Here is a 24,407-nt window from a genome sequence, read left to right on the forward strand (position 1 = left end):
TTGTGTCTGGGAAAGTTATTTCTAGACTATAATTTCCTTGCTGGCAGTTGGGAAAAATCTGAATAAATAAGGAACAAAAGTCATCCTTAGCAGGATCATTCAGAGACAATCACCTGTTCATTTAGTCAAAAATTTCATAGAATAACCCACTAACTAGACTTTAAATTATTTTACACTAGAAATTCCATCTCCCATAGAAAACCTTGGGATTTGAACTACAAATTTATTATTTGGTAAAAGAACCTCATATGGTTCCTCTAAATTCGGTAACTCTTAAAAAAACAATCTGGGAGGCATGGCACAGTGGCACACCATGCTGAAATCCCAGCAACTTGGAAGGCTGAGACAGGATGATTGCAAGTTCAAGGCCAGCCTTAGTAACTTAGCAAAGCCCTAAGCAAGCAAGCAAGACCCTATCTCAAAATAAAAATTAAAAAGGGATGGGGATGTGGCTCAGAAGTTAATCATCTCTGGGTTCAATCCCTAGTACCAAAAACAAACAAAAAGAAAAAAAGAAAGAAATGTGGAACCAAAGAGGTCAGTTGCCTCACTTAGCATGTCTTCATGGTATATCTCTTTTTTTCTGAATATGTGAAAGCCTGCCATAATCCAGGAGCATGCAGTTGTTAATTCATTTCATCTTTAAAAAAACACAACACAGGGCTGGGGTTGTGGCTCAGCAGTGCGAGGCGCTGGGTTCAATCCTCAGCACCACATATAAATAAATAAAATAAAGGCATATTGAAAAACATAATACAGAATCATTATCCTTTTGCATGTGTAGGTCTCTTTGACTCCAAAGTTCTTTCTGTGTATCCTCCACCTCACTCCCATAGAATCTCCCTTTCAACTTTCTATCTTCCAAAACAATGAAAGCCATAGACCCTCCTCTTTCACCCTAAAGTCCTGCACTGAAGTCCTGAGCCCCAGTCCCAGCCCTTCCACTAACTTACTCCAGGGCTACAAGCAACCTCCTTAGACTCTCCCATGTCTTATTTTGGAGTCACTATCTGAGTCTATCACTACTTTATACCATGTGAAACATAAGCAGAGATTATTCAAATCATACTGTGTCTTCCTCTATAGGAGGGAAGTTTCACTGAAGGGTTTCAGGAGATAGCTCATTTAATTAGCACCTACAACCTGAATCCTGAAGAACTATTTGCTGTCCTATTTATACTTTTCTTTTTAAATCTCCATAGGAAGGGATAGGTATTGAATCTTCACAAATCTCTGGTCGTGATGCCTTGGTGAGCACCTACACTGCACCAAGGGGCATATACAAGGTGGATGTGGGCAAGAGGACTGCGGGAAGTTGCTGGATATGAGTAGCCAGATTACCTGGAAGATAGACCTGGACACCAGAGGAAGTTCTCCCTGTACTCTGTGTGCAACTTCCTGTGCATCCAGCTAAGGTGACTGGGGTTCGGGTTTGCAGGCACCTGAATTTTGAGAGAGAAGGAGGCCTGGCTGGCAGTCTGATGGAGCACACAGCAGTTGGAAATACAAAGCTGTGCTGTCAAAGGGAAGTGATGACTGGCTTTTCAATGGGGTTTCCCAGGTTAACACAAAAACTTGATGATTCTGTCATGATTGTGACAAACAGAAAAAAACGATTGCTCTCCAGGGACATTTACTTTGACCACTTCATTATCCCGCTTAAAGGGAGTTGAGGAGGCAGAGAAAGTCTTACTGGGTGGAAAGAATTTCAAGAATATGCCATATGTCACAACAAACTAGAAGACAAGGAGGTGACATGAAAGGCCCTTATGTCTATAAATTTCTTACCCCTTTCTCAGGGAAAGGTCAGAGATAGGGATAAACCTGCTGCAGGGCTCCATGTATACAAGCTTTTCTCTTCTTTCTGACTCCCAGTACAGAAACCCAAGCACCTGTAGCCCAGCCTGTGTTTGAAAGTGGCATCCTAGTTCCCTAGTAGCTTGTCCTTGGTCACTCACATCACCAGCCTTCCCAGATCTGAGCCTGTACCTAGCAGATGAAAGCAGGTGGACCCTTCCCCTCATCCTGAAATTCTTCTCTATCCCTAACCCTAACCCTAATTTCCTCCTACTTGTCTTCAAAGGAGGGAGAGGTAGGAGACTGTATGTAGAAGTTCCTTTGCAAATTTCTTGCTGATTCTGAATTTTTGTCCCTAATGTCCTTGCTGCTCCAAACCCAGCACTGCAAGTCCCTGATTCTGAGAACTCTAAGCTTCCAGAAGGGCTAGATTTTACTACTGGGAACAGGCCTCCTGCCTTCCCAGTCAGGAAAGTGTGAGCACCATTGTTAGACCAAGGGTTTACACAGGTGGTCTCATACAATGGTACAGTTGCCCTACACCTTAGCTATTGGTATCCCTTTTCACAGACAGGAAACTGAAGCTCAAAGAGGGGAACTGGTGTCCTCTACCCCAGAGTAGGTGGGATTATAAGAAGCCCCTCCCCTATTCTTCTGCAAGTCAGGTCCCAGCCTGTAGGTTTGGGAGCCCTTACTTTGGCCCTCTTTTCCCCCCTCAGCCTTTCAGGGAGATGTGGCAGAAACTCCCGTAATAATGAAAGGCCGTTGGCTTCCTTCCTGGCCAGGCCTGGGTGGAAAAAAACTTCTTTCAGTGGCTTGTGGGTGCCTTCTCTACTTGGCATGCTGCCACAATGACCTTGAATTTGCAGAGAGAGTCTCTGGCCCCGGGCATCGAGGTTGTCCTGGAACAGAACAAACCAGAAATGAGTGGATGGGGAGAGAACGCTGCTCCATCTGTCCATCCAGCGGCAGGCCGAGCTTTGCTTTCACTACTAGAAAGGAGTCCCCACAGTCCTAGTTTTGCCTCCAAAGCCGAGGCACTTTGATATTTCGCTTTTAAACAGACAGCACCACCCACGCATCCAGCTCCCCCGAGGCCTGACCAGGCTGGGCGCCTGCTGCTGGGGAAGCTCCATTTTGGCTACTCCCTCTTAGCCATAAATTAGTCCGTGCCGCTTTCCAAGCCTCCTCCGGGCTTCCTTCACCCCTTCCCTACGTTGTCCTGGCCCGCAGTACTACAAATCCAAACGGCCAAGCCCGGCCGGTGAGGGCCTGGGGCCTGGAGAGCAGTAACAGAGGTAGAAATAAATGGGGTCGCTCCGGGGCACGCTCCCCCGACCCAACGCCACTCCACTTCCCCCGGGTCTCTGCGCCCATTCCCAAGGGGTCGATTCCTCCTCCACCAGCTGGCTCTCCTGGTAAACCACCAGAGATCGCAGAGGCTGTGTACTCTTCGCATCCTCTCCATCCACTTCTTCCAAGGGTCCCCCAACTTTATCCAGCTCTCACCTGAAACCCCCGAAGCTCAATTCCTTCTTTCTGGGCTGAAGCCGAGCCTGCTGCCTGTGGAAAAGCCCCCGCGCCTAGGTTGCAGGCCACTTGTTTAACAAGTCCAAAGGTCAACTAAAGTCTGGCTGATAAACAGAACCAGTAAAAGAAGGTCTTCAGACCCCCAGCGTGAGTACAATGGGCTCTGGCAAACCGAGCTCCTGATCCAGGTCTCCGGCTCCCCACGACTGCCCCTGAGTCTCTCCCTCTCTCTCGGTTCCCCCCCTCCCCACCACCATTTGCATCTTGCCGAAAGCTGGGCCCTTCCCACTAATTTGCATATCTTATATGGCCTAATGGTGGCGATCATGGCAAGTTAGAAGTTTTCTGACTCCTCTCAGAGGAGACTCCCGGACCCCGGGGGAGTAACAGGTGTCTGGAGGCTGAAGGGTGGAGGGGTTCCAGAACTTGGGGCTTGCTTGTGGAACTCCCCTCCACCCTCCTCACTTGCACCCACCCACCCCCTAACCCCCTTCTTTTCCGTCCTTGGAAAATGGTGTCCAAGCTCACATCGCTCCAGCAAGAACTCCTGAATGCCCTGCTGAGCTCCGGGGTCACCAAGGAGGTGCTGATCCAGGCCTTGGAGGAGTTGCTGCCATCTCCGAGCTTTGGGGTGAAACTGGAGACGTTGCCCCTGTCCCCTGGAAGCGGGACAGATCCCGACACCAAGCCGGTCTTCCATACCCTCACCAACGGTCACACCAAGGGCCGCTTGTCCGGGGACGAGGGCTCCGAAGACGGTGACGACTATGACACCCCTCCCATCCTTAAGGAGCTGCAGGCTCTCAACACCGAGGAAGCAGCGGAGCAGCGGGCGGAGGTGGACCGAATGCTCAGGTAGGCAGCAAGCTAGGTGCAGAGTACCTGCCGGCGTCCCTGGCGTCCCCGGCTCCTGGTTTTGAAGGAGCCTGGGTCGACCACTCTCTCGGTCGGTTTTCTACCAGAGAAACCGCCCCCACCCCGGGATGCTCTGCTTCTCTTCCAACACCTGGACCCTTCCCAGTCCCTTAGCCAGGTGACCCTAGGGCCAAAGGCTTCATCTCTCTTGGCCCCCAGGCTAGAGTGGAAAGACCCATGGGCCTTCCCAGTGGGACTGGGACTCGGCCTGAAAGAACCCAAGGTATGAAACCTTTTGACTGGAGGTTTGACCCTGAAACTGAAGGTGCAGGTAGATGCAGTGATTTTCCTCAGGAGCAGAGGCTTGCGACCCCACAAACTTCAGGCCACTCATTTTTCCCGGCTCGGCCAGGCGGGCCTCTGGAAGAGCAGCGATCTGCCATTCTTTACCAAGGGACTGGCAGCACTGGAACTAGGATCTGGGAGGCCAGCTCTCTGGTGGGCAGTCCCCTCCACAGCAACTATGCAAGGGTCGGGATTTTCTCGAATCCCCACGCCTGTTTAGATTTGTAAAGGGGAACTTTTGCTTGTAGAGTGAGAGTGGACCCGCACGGGGCATAAGAAACCACAAATCTAAGCAAGCCGAGATGGGGTGGGGTAAATTCGGATAAGACCCCTTTCACAAAGATTTGGTCTCAATCTGAGAAAGCAGGGCTTGCACACATCTCGCCACCAGTTCTGCCCCTAGGAGAAGTCAGGCAGGTTGGAGGTCTCTCCGGAGGCCCGGGGTCGTTTGCTGGTCTTCCCCAACCGGCCTACGCTTTGACAGCTAGTTACTAATTATCCAAGGAGCCAAGCGGTTCCCTTAGATTGCACGTCGCTCCCGGGCCACTCAGCTTTAGGAAGGAACCCCTTGCTTGGCCTCAGACACTTAACCGCCACGGCGGGTTCCAAGGTTTCAGGGGCCAGTGCAGAAATCGCGCCGGACTCAAGCGGCCTCGGTCGCACTCCCGCAACGCCAGTTTGGGGTGGGATATGAACTTGCATTTGAATTTGTGCTCTGAGAATCCCGGAGACTTGCCCTCTGGCCAAGGCTATCCAGGGGACTTCCAGATCCCCCTCCAAAAAAAAAAAAAAAAAAGAAAGAAAAAAGTGTTTTGCTATAATTTGTAGACTGGAGGTTCTTCCCTCGCCTTTTCCCCGCTTGGTGGTGATTTCTCCCCGACCCGGGTTAGGGAGCAGGAAGGTGTGGAGTCGAGAAGGCTGAGTCGGGTCGAAGGAGGAGACCCTTGGAGAGAGTCTGGGGCTCCAGAGCGATCAGAAGGTGTTTAGGGCCTGGTGGACCAACCGGGCTGCCGCCGCCTGCCATCCCGGCCTAGGTCGTTTGTGCCCGGCCTCAGGCGGCCGCTGCTTATCGTGGCTCCGGGAGGAACAGGGGAAACCAGAGGAGAACTGGGGCGCCCCTCCGCACGCGGTCTCTTTTGGGGCTGGACGCGGCTGAGATGTAACATAAACTGTAGCACGTGGAGTTGGGGTGTTATTAATTTATTTCTATAAATCATCAACAGAAAGATACACAAAGAGCCGTGATTAGGTTGAAACGAGAGGCGGGTTATTCATTGGTGAAGTTGTAAACGCGGCTTAGAAAGGGAAGGAAATAAAAACGCCGACGCGGGCTTGCTCCCCAGGACACACGCACAGCGCTGCGGGGCGCGTCCCCCCAGGCCTCGGCGCCGCCCCAGCGCCCGCCGCAGCAGCGCGGCTTGATCTCTGCAGCAGCCCGCGGAACTCCAAGGCCGCGGACACCCGCAGGGCCCTGCCGACCGCGAGCCAAGGCCGGGTCCCGGGGTCTTGGGACTCAGCCCGCTTTCCTCCCCAAAGTGGGTTGGGGAGGAGGGCTAGGGAGGCCGAGATTCTCGCTGAGGTAGGGACGCAGGACAGACCCCGAGGCTTGCCTCCCTTTCCCAGGCGAGCGCTGCCTTCTCTCCACCGCCCCCGGGAGTGGCCGACTTTATTAAAGCAATTTTTCAAGAAATTGCTAGCGGTTCCCAGGTGATTGCAGAGTTGGCTCCAGAGCGCCAGGCGAATGCATTTTTCCTCCCACCCTGTTATCTAAGGCGGGAAAAAAAGAAGGAAAAGAAAAGATCACTTTGGGGGAGCGGTTGGATGCTTGGGGAGCTTGGACGCTCCACAAAGGAGATAGGCCAGAAAGGAAAGGTTGGGGACTGCGCGCTTCCCCCGTCCCCGGGTCCCAGCCGAGCGGGCTGCGTTAGGGAAATCGAGTGCTGGCTAGGAAATGGAGTCTGGGCTTCTTCACGAAAGCTTGGCTACCAGGAGTGGGGCCCTCCAGGTCTTTTCTGCTCCTGGGCAACAAAGTCATTGTTTGAAAAGTGTGTCGCGCGGACAATGCGGGCGCCGAGTCTGGCGTTTGACACCTGCGCTTGGAACACAATGGCTGCCAGCGAGCGCTCCTAGGGAACAGAGCCTTTATCCGGGTGCGGAACACCTGAAAGTGAGCTCTATTTTTCAAATAATAATAATAATTAAAAAAAAAAAAGTAACCAGCTCTCTGAGCTCTTCCCAGGGAATGCACGTGAATTCTCGGCTCAGAGAGGTATAAAGGTATAATAACTACGCCATCTTACCCCCCAACTCTAGTCTTTTAATTCGTGCTTAAAGGTTGGGCCTCAGTTTATGAGGTTTATTGTGAGCTTTGAAATATTATTATTTATCTAATCATCTCGATCTTTGAGCTAATTCCCTCTTTTCACAGAAACATTCGCACTTGGTAGAACGTTAGGCTATTTCGATAGATTTCTTAGGCACGCAAAAATGAGCACAGGTAAAGAAATTTAAACAAAAGGAAAACAGCCAGAAGAATCTGTTAAAGCGATACAGTATTAACTTTTAAAACCCAAATATTTTTTCCCCTAAGTTTTGAAGCTATTGTTCCTATCTGCTGAAAGTGTTTTCCACCCTAAAAATATCTGTGGAAATATCCGCCAGAAATAAGTTTTTAAGTGATCTCTGATGTTTACATGAATGTCCGAAATTTTGCCTATTACCTTGTTTTTCTCTTACTCGAAGTGAATTCTCCACGTTTGAAACTGGAACTCATTTTTTTTGTTTTTGTTTTTGTTCTTGTTTCTTCATTATGTTGTAGTCTTTGGAAATTCTTTTGTAAATACTTGAGAAATTCGTTATTAACTACTATATAATTAATCTGAAAGTTTGCATTTCTCAGAAACATCTCTTTCAAAGCCTGGATTCTCATATATTTAATATCAAGGTCTTGCTAAAATAATCACAACTATGCAAATGCTTATAAAATATCTCCGTTTGATTACTGGAGATCTTTTAATTCATTAAACAAGATTTATTTGACATAGAGGCACCAATTAGAAATAAATGATTATGCATTACAGTAGGGTATCTATTTTGGCCTCTGCTTTAACTCCTATTTTTATAGATTCATCTGAAACTAATTTTTCCCTTTATTTTTACGTCCTCTCAAAAGGATATGTGTGTGTGTGTGTGTGTGTGTGTGTGTGTGTGTATATATATATATATATATATATATATATATATATATATCAGCATATACTAAAGGAATTTTTAAGTTAACTGTGTAGCTGCATTTTTTTAAATTACCTATGTGAATTAGTTGCTTCTTGAATAATTTTATTCTGTACTCTGCATTATCTTCTCTTTTTACATCTTCTATTCAATAAACAAGAAAATATATTAGAAAAGTTGAAAATATTTTAAATAAATAAACCTCAAAGTCAAATACGAGTTTTTTGCACACTTATGTTTATGAGAAATGAAATGTATGACTACATTCCTAGCTCATGCTTGAAATTTGTAAGAAACATTACCTTCCAGGTTCCCTTCCCCTCTCAGAAGAGAAATGTAAAAATACAGGAAAGCAAGGCACTTGGGATCATTAATGTTTTACTCCAAAATTGAAATCATTCCTCCCCATTAAGTTTTATTTGGGAAGTGCAGCTGTGGATAATTTTTTTTTTTAACTTTACTTGCCTTGCAAGTGGTATGATTCTTCAATCATGTTATTTTATGAAAATTTTTCCAAAACACTGAAAGTTATTTGATATTTGGCTAAGAAGTCCTCCTTGCTTCTCAGGAGCTGGACCCATACAATCCACACCTATTTCATAAGAGACCAAGACCGACTTCTAGAAGGAAATCTGTGCAAGGGAGTTTAGATAGAAATTAAGTGAATTTAGAAACTGACATGATCTCCTATCATTGTAGTATCAGCCCGCCCCATCTCAAGCTTCCTAGTGGGCCTCTCACTTTTTAAGTCTCTTGAATTACAGGAAAATGAGAGAAAGCACAATAAAACATGGATTTGCTTTCTGCTTAATGAGAGAGAGTGCTGGTGGTCCTTGCTCATTCCTGAAAATGAGCAGTCATCTGTTCTCTGCTGACATCAGAAGGAAAAGAGAGTACTTACTGTTCAGGGGCCTGTAGCTCCTCTTCTGATTAGATTTGACTTTAACCTCACACCTCTCTCAAGGTTGTAGCTTGAACAGGTGGAGAAGGCCATGAAGATGGGTTTTATATAGAGTATAGGTAGAGCCCTAGCAAGAGCATATTTCTCCCCAGACATCTCCCACTAGCACCCTAACCATCTGCTTCTCTGTCTAGTGAGGACCCTTGGAGGGCTGCCAAAATGATCAAAGGCTACATGCAGCAACACAACATCCCCCAGAGGGAAGTGGTTGACGTCACCGGTCTGAACCAATCACACCTCTCTCAGCACCTCAACAAGGGCACCCCTATGAAGACCCAGAAGCGTGCCGCCCTGTATACCTGGTACGTCAGGAAGCAACGGGAGATCCTCCGACGTAAGTGTTCTTTGCCTGCCTCTGCCTCAATCTGGAGTGATCTGTATCCTCACTCTGACTTCTGTGGGCTGCCTCGGTTTCCCCTTCATCACGAGATCCATCGTGAGCACTTGGCAAATATAAGGAAGATGGCAGGTGCATTTGACCTTCATAGTTGATACACAGTGGGTTCACTTGTATCATTTTCATCTCTCCCAGCCCCTTACCATCCAGCTAGTTGCTCTGACAGGTCCTTTACCGTGTGCCATGTACCTTGAATATTTTGGTCCTTCTTTCTAATTTCCTTTTCTTTGACACCAAATGATAAAAGAGTGGAATATCTTCCACCAAGTACACCCAGCATCCCCCATTGATACATGGCCCCAGGCCAGAGTTTCCAGAGAAGATATTTCATAGCTGTCAATAACTTCCAATCATTCATAATAACTATTCTTTTCCTCCCTGCTGGAAAAAGTATTTAAAAGTAAAGGTGTTTGTGTAGATAAATATATGCAGAACCTGACCCTGTTCTTTAGGAGGGGAAGTGGTAGGATTGAATCCTGAAGCAATTTAAAGTACTGATGCACATTTACAAACATCAGTAGTTTGGGGACCTCAGCTGGTGACTATCTAATGAAGATTATACTTATGACTGAGGAAGGGCATAATAAAAGTTTCTATACTTGGAACTTTGACCCATCCATTCATGTTATTCCCACCCTTATCCCCAGATTTTCTTTCTGTCTCAAGATTTCTTTTATGGAATGATACTGGAAAAAGGTCTTTGGTTTGAATTCTAGGGAAGCTTGCACTGCGTTGGAATAACAGGGGTACAAATAGCACATTGTCTTTTAATTTTAGGACAGTAACCTTGACATCACACTTTCATAGAGTTTGACCTGGACTACTTCCTAGGAAAATTTTTTTGTCACTTATCTCTCGCAGCACACCATTCTCTGGGCCATGGCTGTATCTCCTTGTCAAGAGGTTTATTTCCACCGCTTTCTGGGTAGGGCATTCTCCCCCGCCCCCTTGCTGGATAGTCACTTTGAAAAATCACTAGTTGTTTTATGCTACACACTGCTCTGAAGCAATGGTGACCGTCTTTGTGATCTCAGTGTCTGCTGGAAAGCCCTTCACTGTGGAAGGAAAGGTTCTAGGTATTTATCTCATGTGCATGGTGGTTTGCTCTCTTGTTGGAAGCATTACATGGAGTGATGGGAAGAAGCCAATCGAGAACCATTTGTGGCTTGGCAGGGGAGGCCTTTTAAACTATGGGTTGACCCCCATCCACGATGACTAGCTCTGGAAGAATTTGTGTTCCTGACATGAACCAACTCAATAGTTCTTACAAAGTCCAAGAAAAATCTCAGGAGCCACAGTCTCCAGAGGCCCGAGAACTGTTGGGGGCTCACTCTGCACCATCTCTGGTTTGCTGCCTCTCTGTGTTCACTGGGAGTTCCTTCAGAAAGGACAAGGGGGCAGGAAAAGGGTGGCTGGACCTTCTAAAATGGCAGACGTTCCAGATTCTTAAGATGCTCAAGAAGGAATGATTTACAAAAGATGATGGTAGTGTTTGCAAGGGACTTTCTGTTGTCATTGTTATTGTTTTTAAGTCACAGGAGACATAAAGCTTAAGAAACATTCCTTTCCTCTGTTAATATCATACACACACCTAATATGTGCCCAACACTATGCCAGGCTGTGGACACACAGGTCCTTTTCTGCAGGGACTTACAATCCACTGAGGGAGTTGAGGTGTTTGGGTAAATAATGACAGCTGCTAAGAGCTTTTATAAAGGTGTACACAGGGGGCAGCAGGGAAATTACTAAATCACCTGGAGACATCATGGAGGGCTTCCTAGTGGAGGTGACATTTGAATCAAATCTTGAAGGATGAAGACAAGACACATAGCATGGGATCAGAATTAGGAAGGGAGACGAATAAAAGAAGAACACAAGTGAACGGAGTGAGTGGAAAGAGAAAGAGAGAGGGAAATTTTTTTTTAAAAAGATGATACACGAGAACAGATTTTCATAAAAAACCAAAACTAATAAATGGTAATATTCATGGGTCTGTCTGCACACAGAGTCTCCTTGTCTAAACTACCCCCCAAGCCTATAAAGAGATTGCTTAAACCAATCTCTCTAAGTTAATTTTATAGGCAAAGAACATTTTCTACCTCCCTCCCCCTCCCAATGAATCCAAAAGGAAGTGGAGGATTGGAGGTGGCTGGAAGGCAATCTAGTGGGAATCTAGTTCCTCAAGCCCCTGAGGTCAGTAGACCTTGCACCTGCAGGCAAATCCCCCTAGCTGATCCAGGCATGCTCTGGGCCAAACACCATTCAGGCTGCAGCCTCTTGAGGGCAGGTGACTGAGGCAGCCCCCACACTAGGGGAGACTGTGTTTTCCCGACCACAGACAAAGCTTCAGGAGTCAGTTTTGTCGCCTCCACAGAAGTCAGACTTGAGGAGTTTGGGGGTGTATTATTTAGGTTTTCTTTTTAGCCATATGTGATTTATAAACTGGTGGTTAGAAGCCCTATAGTCTCCAGGCTGAGTTTGCATCTTGATTCTTACCCCTCGTCCATGTAATTTGGGACAAGTTGTTTACCCACTCTGAACCTCAATTTCTTCATCTGTAAAATGGAAAGAGTAAGACTTCTCACATAGAGAGTTCTGTGACAATGGGTGGAATGAAAGGATACATTGAGAAGATGTTGTACCAAACTTCACCATAGAAATAGCTCACTACATGTCAACCATGACAACATCTGTTCGTTTCAAATAAAAAATCTTACATTGATCCCAGGTCCTTGGGATTATCTACATGGGGTTTGGCTATGTCTCAAGAGTGACTCAACAGGTGCCTTGCCAGACCACAGAAAGGAGAGAAAATATGGAGTAGACACCCTGGTCTTATGCAGGCAACTTCTCTTTCCCCTTTTTGATCATCCCTTAGGTAATTGCACACAGAGAGCGCCATGAAGACCAAATAACACAAGGAGCGTGAAAGCACTTTGAAAAGTATGACCACCATAGAAATTTGGGTCATTATTGTTGTCCTGACCAGGGGTTAATGTTCTTAAAGACTGTTTAGTGCCCCTTTGGCTTTCAGCCCAGTCCCATTCCAGAAGTGGGGAGGCCGAGTGACCAGGAAGTTAAGCAACTCATCTGGCACACCACATTATCACAAGGAGTCAGTGACTTCTTCCTTCTAAATTTACCAGAGACTATTTTAGATCTCTAAAGGCATTGTTGGGCACCAGAAGAAACCGTCCTAAGAAGGCCTGAGAATCATCCAAAAGTGGGTGAGCCCCAAATCAAAGGCACCAGTGATAGTTCAGTCCATCTGCCAGGGAGAGAGTTCATGATCTGGCCACTGCTTAAGCCAAGGCCCACCCTCCTGCAGCTGGGATACTGGGTCCAGGTTGGTTTCCCTGTGATGGAAATGGATTCTCACAACTGCTGGAGGAAAGTGGACTGAAGGACCACACTGGGAGGGGGTCCTCCCAGTAGAGGGGGTTCAGCTATGAAGTAGTGACTTTTGAACCTTAAGCATCTGGGGTCCAGTTGTCCAGAGGAACAGGAAAGAGTACATTTTAAAATGATGGCACAGCCAGGTGTGGTAGCACAAGCCTGTAATCCCAGCAACTCAGGAGAGTGAGACAGAAGGACCACAAGTTCAAGGCTGGTCAGCGCAACCTAGTGAGATCCTGTCTAATTTTAAAAGGGCTGAGGGTGTAGTTCAGTGGAAGAAGGCCTCTAGGTTCATTCCCCAGTACTGAAAAAAGAAATGATGGTACGTTGAGTCATTATCATAGGGCTCTGGAGGTTATGGCCACCAATGCTCTGAGACCTGCAGGAGTTACTTGTAATTGAGAAAGAAAAACATCAAGGTCCAGAACATGGGGACCAGGAGCTAGTAAATGAATTTATTATATGTCCTTGCTCAACAGAGTGCTTGGCCTCTATGTCTATTCATCTGTAAAAAGGAATCAATTACCCCTGATGAACTCTGCTTCATGCAGAAGCGAGGAAGAGGACACCATAAATCTCTTTAATAAAGTAGATATCGAATCTTATTTAAGCTGTCATAAAGTGAATATAAAATTTCATAATCTGGACCAAGTTGCCATCTTTTTCCATTCACTCAACAAAAATATGTATGCCTGGGCCCTGGAAGCAGACAGGGAACACCATTCCATCTATGTATATCTTTCTCCAACTCGTTGAACCTCATTCCTAGAAAGGTCCTGTGTTTTGGTCTCTGCACTTGTCATCTTTTAGATTTATTAGTAAATCTGTAAGACTTTTCCATCTTGGTTTGTCTTAAATTGACCCCTAGCACCCACATGTACATATACATGCACACACATACTCTTGCTTTTGAAATTACACTTGAAATCTAAAGTGCATCTTCTCTTCTTAATACAAAGCTCCAGGAATGTTTATTTCAAAGCATCATTTAAAAGGTTTTGGGCTTGGTATTTTTCCAAGAACTTATAGAATGCAAATGCCTAGGATATGTGAGGAGACAGGAAAAGTGGGGAGAGCTATCTGCAGTCTCTGAATGTGTTATGTCAGTGTAAATTGCACCTTTGAGCAGTTTCCCCCTGGGCCTGAGACTGGGCTGGGTTCAACCCCTTGCCATCCATATACAAGAGTTCAGGATGCAGAGTGTTGCTTCCTGTCGGAGGGCCAGAGAACCAAAGGAAAAAAAATTAATCTCAAAACAATGGCTGGCTACGTTTGAGCTCCTTCAGGGAAAGAAGGAACCGAGTGGCTTTGCTGGAGCAACTGAGGTGGGCAGTGAGCGGCCTGGCTCGAGGCCTCCCCTCAGGAGCCCCACGTGGAGTCACAGCAGCTTGCAAAGCAGAAGGGAGAGGAATTATGGGGTCTTTGTCTGTCCGTCCGTCCGTCTGTCCGTCCGTCTGTCTGTCTGCTGGGTGAAGGCTTCCGGCCCTATCAAATCTACTCCTTTCTCTTTTCAGAGTTCAACCAGACAGTCCAGAGCTCTGGAAATATGACAGACAAAAGCAGTCAGGATCAGCTGCTGTTTCTCTTTCCAGAGTTCAGTCAACAGAGCCAGGGGCCTGGGCAGTCCGACGACGCCTGCTCTGAGCCCACCAACAAGAAGATGCGACGCAACCGGTTCAAATGGGGGCCCGCGTCCCAGCAAATCTTGTACCAGGCCTACGACCGGCAAAAGAACCCCAGCAAGGAAGAGAGGGAGGCCTTAGTGGAGGAGTGCAACAGGTAACCCCACCAGAAGTCCACCTGTGGACCCAAGATCCATCCCCTCAGTCCTGGGATATTGAGACCCTGATGGTCCAGAGAAGTGTGGCTAAGAGGGATTTCCCAGAACCCCCATTTCAATGTATTGAGAAATAAGTTTGAGAAACATCATCTGGATACTTAGAGAGTCACAACATATGTTAATATATGAATAGCTCTGAGAAGTCCTCCAGCCAAGAAACCCATGGAGTGTTGTTGGTTGTTAACCGTGGCATCTTTCTTCTATGGAATACTGTCCAACACTCCCATCAATTCTTATTCTAGAAGATACTCTGGAGAATTTTGGTATAAAATATGATGCCAGTCAGCGAAGTGAAAAAAAAATTGTTTCTTTGACCTTTTTACAGGCCAGGGCAAAATTATATCTGAGCCACAGAATCTGGCTCTGGCCTCTACCAATTGTTGTATACCCATTGGTCCAAAAGGAAACTTGACCGGAGCCTAAAAATTAGTCAGACGTGTTCTTTCCACTTTGCCCACATTGACTCTAATAGAGTTCTTTTTTGTGTTTTAATAACTATGTGTATTTTTAAGAAAGAACTTTTGGAAATCCTTGGAATATCTTTTTGTTTCATCCCTGCCCTAGTCTACCTGGCTCCAGTACTGACTTTCTAAAAAACCTTCTCTTGACTCTGGCCAGGGCCTGTGGACCCTTTCTTTGTCCCTGGGCTGGGTTGGCTTTGGCAATGGTAGAATGAGGCCAGGAAGCCCAGGCTTGAAGCAGGGAGGCAGAGAAATGGACCTGTGCATGCCACTGGTTCCTAGGGTGTGCTGCTGAGAATTCTCCCCGCATCTAGTGGTATATAAAAATATTACTCACACCTGGGTTTGGGGTTTAATCGTCACTAATAAAACTAGAGACTGGCCATCTCCAGCTGCCCTCCTTTATATCCCACCCAATCTTCCCTCTGCAGGAAGTTCTTGGGTATGAATAAGGAATCTGACTTTCCTGACACCCTTTTGGGGTGTCCAAACCCTGAAAGCCCAGAAGTTCTCTCATAGTTCTATGAAGAGACTTAGTCAGAGCCACCAAGGGACTTTGCCTTTTGTGTCATGGGAAGAATGGCAGAACAAGGAGGTGTCAGGAAACCTTACATGGCCCCCTCCCTGAACTAGCTCTCTTCTTGTTAGGAGCCACACCAGAGACCCAAGCCCCTGCCTTCCGGGGCAGCACAGCCTACTCTGTGTGTGCTAAGGCCTCCCCCTGGTCATCCTATCAGATAACTACATGGATCGACCTTTTTTCAGGACAGGGTTTTCCCAGCTCCCCATTCAGCCATCCACCTCTGCACACTCCTAACCAAGACTCCTACAGTTGTATGTCTGGCAAACACTAGGAACTCTCCTTCCTCCCACCCCCTGCATTCTCACCATCCCCACTCTGTCCATTCCAGGGCAGAATGTTTGCAGCGAGGCGTATCCCCCTCTAAAGCCCATGGCCTGGGCTCCAACTTGGTCACTGAGGTCCGTGTCTACAACTGGTTTGCAAACCGTAGGAAGGAGGAGGCATTCCGGCAGAAGCTGGCCATGGATGCCTATAGCTCCAACCAGACGCACAGCCTGAACCCCCTGCTCACGCACAGCTCCCCCCACCACCAGCCCAGCACATCTCCTCCAAACAAGCTGCCAGGTAAGCAGGGTTTGGGCCTCACTGCACCGGACCTCACCATCCTGGTCCTCCCCACTGGTCTTATCTGGTTCAAGATTTTTTCCCAAGAAGTAAAATTTGAGGATGGCCTTTGGACTCCCATTGCCAGAATATTCTTGTGAAAAGGGTATGTGGCTCTGATTGGATTTCTTCCAAACCCTTATCAAGCTTTGGGTGTAAGGGATAGCTTGGTCTCCAGGGAGTCCTTTGCTCGATTCTCCACTCCCGTTCTTCTCCCTGTGTGGCCGCTGACTCAGCTGGTCAGATTCTGCCCCCGAAAGGCTGCATTGTTGGTATCAGGTCCAAGCTGCAGGCAGAGGATTTGCAGACGTGCATCACCAATCCCTGTGATGGAGAATGGCATCCTAGATACCCTCTGCCATCTCCGGTCATGCCCTACACTGGAACTCTCTCTAGCTCCAGCAGGAGAAGCCCAGTGGCCTTTAGGGAAGGATCTGTTAGTGGCAGCCTCTGCTTATAGGCTTTTACTCTCCATCATGGTTAGGGCAAGATCAGTCAATTGAAATCTGTTCAGTGATGAGTTGGCCAAAACTGGCAGACTTCCTACCGTGTGCCAGGCCGAGGCCTGGATTAGGATGTCCGTGCTGTGGGGTTTGGATTTGTCAGAATGGAACTTTACAGACTCCCTGTGGTAAGCACCCCTATACTGTGAGTGCTATCTTGGACACAAGCTGGGGGTCCAGCATTTCTTCACCTTAATTCTTCCAGGAAAGCTGGCTTCCCAGAATTGATGTGCTTATTTGGGTCTGTTTGGTACGCATGTTGACCAAGTGTGGCACAGCCTCCTACTCTTGGTGAAGGCTTGTGAAGGGAAGCCAGCAACTGATTGTAACTCAGGTGGTTCTGAAACCTGTTCCTTCTCTTGCTTGCTAGTTGCCCTTCTGATGGGAAAGGCCTAAGAACTGAGATCTGACCCAAGTGTTGGAGTGACCATGTCACCGGGACAGGTTCAGAGTCACCCCCTGGGCAGTATATGCAGTATGCAAACATTTGTTCTGAGCGTGACACACCCATAGCATGGACTCTTCAGTGGTCTCTGGGAACCTGATAGTTCCCAGCGTGAAATAGGAGCCTCATCTGGAGTTTCTCCGGCTCCTGCTTCCACAGAAAGGAAGGGCTCAGGTATACAGAAGAAGAAAGTGGGTTATTCTTGAGAGGCAGGGAAGCCCTCAGGAAAACGCTAGCCTCATGGCAAAGAAACTTAGCCTCTTTAAGGCAGTTTAAAGCAGGGTTCAAAGGGCAGGTAGATGGCGTGTGGCCTGCCTGGAGAGGGATGGGAGTACTTGCCCACTGTGGTGATCCACAGGGCTGCCTGGGAGCTGCAGGGGGTGTGGCTGGGTCGAGGAGCATTGTTGAGAAGACAATGGCCATTGTGCTGGGACCTGTGATCTCCACACCAAAGTCAGGGAGCCTGCAAGCCAAACAAAGGCCAGCAGCTTTTTGACAAGCTGGGGTTGTGCTGAGGTCACCATAGGGTCGTTAGCTTAGGCTTTCTGTATCCTGAGGAGAGATACGGAGAACTAGGGCTGCAGGGACAGGGAGCAGGTACTGGAAACAGAATGGGGGGATGGAGGTGCATAGGAAACACAGCCTGGATACCTCATGGATGAGAATCTGATTCTCTGGGATGTCCCAGAAGTCTGGACCTTTTATATAAGTCATGGAATGATAGAAACAAGAGGTTCTTAAAAGAGAGAAACCGAGGCCCAGAAAGAGGTAGTGATTTGACAAGCCACCAAGTAATGAGAGCAAACAAGGACTGGATCTCAGGTCTGCGGACCCTCATGCTATACTTTCCCCTTAACACACACGTTACCATGTCCCCACAACAGTGCCAGGAACTCACAGCCCTGCCCTCTCAGAATTTGTTCATAGGAAAGATATCACACCAGCATGGCACCCCCACAACCAGCTGGGGATCAGTGTTATCTTTGGTGGCTTCCTGGTTCATTCTAGGGAGGGAAAAATCCTACTGCTATTTATTTTATTTTCCTTTCTTTTGGATACCATGGATTGAATTCAGGGGCACTCAACCACTGAGCCACCTCCCCAGCCCTATTTTGTATTTTATTTAGAGACAGGGTCTCACTGAGTTGCTTAGCACCTTGCTTTTGCTGAGGCTGGCTTTGAACTCACAGTCCTCCTGCCTCAACCTCCCAAACCGCTGGAATTATAGGCTTGTGCGACCCTACCTAGCCTCCAGCTATTTCTGGAGCAACATTTTTGGGACTTTGTTCCTATTTTCAATGGCTGCTTCTCCTCTGCCATAATTAGGGGCTTATCACAGGAGTCATTTTCCCCAGTCCAGGGACTGGATTCTGTAGGTATAATTTTGAATCTCAGGTTATGAATGTGGCTAATTCACGTAACTTCTCTGAGTTTCCTCTCTTTAAAATAGAGAAGTAGTACTTCACAGTCCGCATGAGGATTAAATGTTTTCAAGTGTGTGAACGCCACCTTCCCCAAAAGACCACACAATTTTTATCATCACTCCTATTAGGTTAAATAAGCAGTCGTAGAAAGAATGCCAGGTAGCAGAACACTATGTTTTTGTTGTTGTTGTTGTTGTTGTTGTTGTTTTGTTTTGTTTTGTTTTGTTTACTTTCACACGCTGGGACATTATTTCTAATAATGAGATATATGCGATATATCGTGCCCCTGGACTGGAAGCAGAGGCAGCTGCCATGCTAGTGCTTATGGTGCAGGATCAGAGCACTGTGTCCCCATCTCAGGCTGCCGGGATGGCACATGAGCTTCGATGGGGCTCCTGGGTAATAGGCCCAGGGTAGGTGGACAGCAGGTTGGAGCCCAGTGCTCAGAGAAGGCTTTGGCGGTACCCACAGCTAAGGTGTGATCTCTAACTAAGCCCAAAACATAAAACTGAATGCAGAATACCAAAAGAACTCTGTGATCCTGAGGCAAGACCAATACCCAGAGTCAGTGTTAGCAACCTCTAAGTCCCCCAGTCTCATACCCCCGACTCCCCACCCTGTCTCCTCTGCAAACACCAGCACCTGAGCTGGGAGACAAAGGCAGAGCATCCTTTCCCTTACTGAGTCCTTCTCTCCCAGCCACGCTTACTGCCTTGTGGCCCACTTGCCCAAGATGACCACAGTGTGACCCTGGTCCTGGAATGTCCGGCACAATAGGGGTGGCAGGAGGAGCACTTTGCCTCTGTCAGCGGCTGATTGGTTACAAGGTGCCCTACAAACACATTGTCAGCAGAATCAGCTGTTTTCAGCGTTGGCCCTCCTCGGCTTTACAATCCCACACCAGCATGCAGCCAGGGGTTGTCATGGCTTTGTCTCCCTTATGCATGCTTAATTGACAATTAAGTTGGGGCTTTGAACCAGCCTGGCTGCTTCTGATGAGCCTTCATCTTTCCAGGGAGTGTCACAGGGGCACCCTTTGTCTACTCTTCTTGGGGGCCTGAAGTTACTGTAGCAGGCTGCAGGCAGCCATTTATCTTGAGCCTGGAAGGCCTTTATCTGCTCCCCCCTCATCCCAGCTCTCGCCAGCAGGAGCTGTCCCTGGTTATAGGCCCCATGACAGCCTATTCTGAGGCCATTGAGCAGGCTCGGAGTGATGGCCTCTACCTCCATTCTGGAGCTGAATCAAGAGAAAGGCCCCTAAAAGGTCAGAGGGCAGGGCGGCGGCAAGAAAAAGGACTGGTTGGAGACTGGTGCTGGTATTGATGGCTTGAGGAGAAGGAGGAGGAGGAGGAGGAAGTTGGAGTGGGATGGAGGCTGGGCTAGCCTTGGCCCAAACCGCAATATCTGCTGCATGATCTGGGGTGTCCTTGCTCACTGTACATTTCGCTCCAGTCCCCAGATAAGTCACCTGGCCACTGCCTCAAGGAGACAAGGGTGGGACAAATCATCATCCTTCACTCACCCATACATCCTATCCTCACCTTTGGGTAGAGAGGTGGGGGCCCATTCTCCTGGAAAGAAAATGAGGCACAGGGAAAAGACATAACCTCTCCAGGGTAGCTCTGAGGTATCCTGAACCTCAGCCTCTTTCCCTTAAAGGAGAAGGTGTTACTGCAGCTGCTTCTCCCTCCCTTTGACCTCTATTTGTCCCATTCCCAGCCCAACCAACTTGACTTCCCTGACTTGAAATCAGAACTTGCAAAACAGTGCCTGCCTCCCCTCGTCCTCCTTCATACCTCCTCTCAAATGACCTGCAGGAATCTGACCTTGGGTCTTAGACAACCCTGACTCTGGGCCAGGTTGCCTGTGAGGATGCTGTTGTTCTCTCTGACACAGAAATATACAAGACCCAGGGAAACCTCAAAAGTACCCAATGGCAAGATGGTAAAGAATTCCATCAGCTAATGTTGATTGAGTGCTTCCTGGGTACCAAGCCCTGGCTGAGCACTTACATGCATCATCTTATTTAAGCTTCACACAGCCTTGCAGGGCAGAGACCATCTGCACTGGTATCCCTATTTCGCACTCAAGGGAAGTAAGATGATTAGGGTGTAATTCCCCAAGTTCAGAGAGTTAGTAAGTGGTGGAGGCAGGTGTTGAGCCGCCCATCTCTCTTTGCTTTGAATGACAGGGGCTGTGGGAGAATATGGCCAAAGAAATGGTAAGGATCCCCAGCCTGGCTAGTTTACTATTTCCTCCCCAACTGTTCCCCCAGGGGAATTCTGTGGGAAGAAATTGAAGCCCCCTCTTCCACAGCTCATCCCCACATGTGTGGAGATTTGAACTGCCCTTGCATTCGGGCCTGTCTGGGGCACTAAATGCCTTAACAACTTAATGGGGGCCTCTGAGACAGTGCAGGCACCTCAGCTCACCTCTGGGAGCTCCGCCCCCTCCCTGGACAGCAGACAAGGGGAGGGAGTTTATGACGGTAGTTGTAAAAATATTCATTCAGCAGCAAAGGTTCTCAGAGTAAATGAGACCCATTGTCCCTAAGTTGCAGATTATTTCAGTTTGGAAGAGGGACACATCCTGTCATGGGTTGTGCTGCTGTAGGAGACACTTTCATATTGACTTGGGGTTCCATGGTGGACATGGCTTCAGTGTTTTCCGGCTAAGGGACTTTATCTGATTGCCATTTTATCTCTTGAATTCCAAGGTCATTTTATCTTGCGGGTGCCACCCCATTGGCTCCCACTAGATTGGAGAAGACAATCGGGATATTAATGAGATTAAGAGGCCCAGCCTTCAATGTATTCTGCTGTCAGCCTCCCCTGATAGGGGACTATCCCTAGTCTGCATACAAAGAAGCCAGGCTGCTGGGCTGGTGGAGCTCTGACCTCTGTACAGAAGCCGGCAGATACCGGACTCCTATCACTGAAGGCAACCCCTGGCCATGTCTAATCCCCCTGAAGGATCCTTAGAGGATTCAAGGACTTCTCACCAACCCCAGTCTGCTCTGAGGAGGAAGGAAACTTCCTGCAAGCACAGAGCTCCAGCCTGCAGCTTATGGCAGAAGTGCTCTTAGGACCTGTTTGTAAAAGGTGTGATGGGAAGTGACAGGAACTTAGAGAGAATTAAGCACTAGAGGTGCAGAGAGAGGCAGAGATCTGTGCAAGCCTTTGAAGCCACCTGCTTAATGGGAAGGCACAAGATCTGGCCTTTTGCCTCCACTCACTTTTCAAAGGGAAGTAAAAACACAAATGAGGAAGGAGAGGGAATATGTGTGTGTGTACATATATGTATATAAATGTGTACATAATGTACACACATGCATGTGTGTGTGTGTAAATATATAGTTACATATAAAACATATCCCCCAAATAAAATAAAGTCCTGTGAAGCTCTCAGTCCTGGTAATTATCCTGGCTGTTCACAAGTACTCTAGAATAGGGATCAGCAAACTTCTTTGGAAAGAGCCAGAAAGTAAATATTTTAGACTTTTCAAGCCATGCTATCTCTGTCACAGCCACTCAACTGACTTTGTGGCACAAAAGCAGCCACAGACTGTATGTAAACAAATGAGTGTGGCTGTCTTCTAGTACAACTTTGTGGAGCTGAAGTTTGAATTGCATGTAGTTTTCATCTATCATGATATATTCTTCTTTGATTTTTTTTCATCCATTTAAAAATGGAAAAACCATTCTTAGCTTATGCATCATATAAAAACAGGCTGCTTTGACCAGCAGACTACAGTTTGCTGACACCCTCCTCCCCCAGCACATGCCCACTTTGGGACAATGGTTCATACACTTTGACAATCTTTGGAACCACTTGGGGACCTTCTAAAAGTCCCAGTACCTAGGTTGCAACCCAGCCCTGTGAAATCAGAGTCTCTGGGAGTAGGACTAGGCATCAGTAGTTGTTGAAATTTTCCAGGTGAGCCCAATGTGCAGTCAAGTGTAACCCACAGTGTTACAATGCATTGCTTATCAACTGGGCATGTGTTCAAATGCAGATTTTGATTCTGTAGGTATTGGGTGAGGTCTGAGTTTCTGCATCTTGGTGCTGTTGAAGAGGGTGTTCCAGGGTCCACACTTTGAGTAGTGAGTATCTTGGAGGTACACAATTAACAACTAAGCTCCCTTTGTCTCCCAGTCTACCATTGCCAAATGATCACCAACTCTGACATTTAATATGCACTGAAGATACTCTGGGGAAAGACTCTTAAAAAATACAGTAGGCATGGCAAAATCGGAAATCCAACCTTACTTTGGCCACTTCTGTGTGACCCTGGACAAGTCTCCAAAATCTCTGTGCCTCAGTTTATTGATGTATACAGTGGGAATACCTACTTGGGCACATGCTGAAAGGATTAATAGGATGAAGTATGTGTATATGTATATGTAAATTACCCCAGACATAGCAGACCATCATAGATGATAGCTATTATCATTTCTTGCTGAGGCTCATGTTTTGTTTTGTTTTTTTGGGTTTTTCCCTTTCCCCATCTCTCTTCAAGATTTCATTCAATCCTTTTTGTTTTGTTTTGTTTGTTTGTTTCTTTTTTGATAATGCTGAGGATTGAAGCCACAGCCTTGAACACAGCAGGCCAGCACCTCACACAGAGCTGCATCCCTAGTTTTCAATCTGGATTTTTATGGAATTTGAGTATTTCCAACTAGATACTCATCTTGGTGTTTGCAACAGACTGTGCCTAGCTTCTTGTAGCATCTTGGCAATTTCCCACTCCTCCTGAGAGAACTGCTCTGTGATACCATAAGGCATATCCAGGGTCATGAGGCCTTTAGTACAAATATAAGACAGAGTAAGAGGAAGTTGGAAAGGGTCATGAATTGGCATTGGGGGTGAGGGCTCACGAACATGGAGCAGGAGGTCAGGTTCATAAGATGACCATGAATTTCCTATACCTAATAGGGAATTTTCCTCTGTGAATTGATGGAGGTGTGAGCACCCCACTTGTGTGTATTGCTTGTTAGTAATGAGCCCTGGGAACCTGCCAATTAGAGGGGGTGTGGTTCTTTCCTGGTGGAGGCCACCTCTGAAGAGCTTAGTGCTCTTTGTTCTTAGAAGGGAAGTTCCCTCAAACTTCAGGCAAAGGAGCTGTAAGAAGAGGAGGTGAATACAGACCTGCAATGAGCCCAGGAAACCTCAGAAGCTCCTGAGGGCTCATGTTCTGGAAGCCACTTGCCTCACCCCATAGCATGCTTTGCCTTACCCTCTGCACTGACTCAGCAGCCTCAGCAATAGCACACTTGTGTGACTTCAGCCATCAAGCAGTCAATCAGCAAGGGAGGCTGCCACCTTTCTAACACTTTTGGGAGGTCAAGAGCTGAATCCTCTCAGGAGTCATACTCTGCATGTTGGGGAAACACAATGGACATGGTCTTTAGCATTTAGTGACCTGGGATGTCTGCATGTCCTGGGATGAGCTGCTCACAGGTTGCCTCTTTCAAGATCAGACTGAGCATGTGCATCCAGGAAGCCAGGAGTAGCATTCAAAATAGACATGGCTTGAATTGTGCTTCTGTTGTTATCTGACAGTGTCATCTTGAACAAATTCTTTAGCATTTTTGAGCCTCAGTTTCTTTGTCTAGGAAATAGGAATCATGACACCTATCTTCTAAGGGCTGTTGTAAGGCTTAAATATGATAAAACACACCTAGAGCCAAGCACAGTGCCTGACAAGGAAGGTTGGATGCCCTTGGTGAGCAGTAAGGCTGACTCAGGAACCTTTGGGGTGTTGAGAGCAGGGAGGGGCTGTGGATAGCACTGGGTTCTTGGCAAGGATGTGGTTTTGCAGTTTCACTCTGGAAGGATTTTCCTTCCCATGTACTTTGTCATTTGAGATATCAGAAACCATGAAAACCAAGTATTGTCAAGATCTGTGATTCTCAAGTCTCTCCCAGACCACATAAAGGTCATCCAGGGAACTCTTTAAAAGTTCCACCCACCTACTTTAGGATCAGAATTGGTTGTTTCAGCATAGGAAGTTGCAACAAATGTCTTGAGAGTTGG

The 24,407-nt window shown here is 47.3% G+C and overlaps 1 protein-coding gene across 2 annotated transcripts in view; it reads left to right on the forward strand.

Annotated features, from left to right (window-relative positions):
- Nucleotides 1–3,838: 3,838 nt before the first annotated feature.
- HNF1B (HNF1 homeobox B) overlaps nt 3,839–24,407 on the forward strand; it is a gene marked incomplete at both ends in the record, with an annotated part of 51,011 nt that continues 30,442 nt past the window's right edge. The window contains 4 exons of one of the 2 annotated variants that reach the window (XM_081272558.1): nt 3,839–4,182; nt 8,854–9,053; nt 14,027–14,291; nt 15,725–15,960. In XM_081272558.1, the coding sequence (XP_081128684.1) occupies nt 3,839–4,182; nt 8,854–9,053; nt 14,027–14,291; nt 15,725–15,960 (1,045 nt within the window). The remainder of the gene's footprint in view (nt 4,183–8,853; nt 9,054–14,026; nt 14,292–15,724; nt 15,961–24,407) is intronic. The other variant, XM_081272559.1, reaches the window with a different exon arrangement.

Source organism: Spermophilus citellus, assembly GCF_964194105.1.
Source record: "Spermophilus citellus genome assembly, chromosome: 17".
NCBI classification, from domain to species: domain Eukaryota; kingdom Metazoa; phylum Chordata; class Mammalia; order Rodentia; family Sciuridae; genus Spermophilus; species Spermophilus citellus.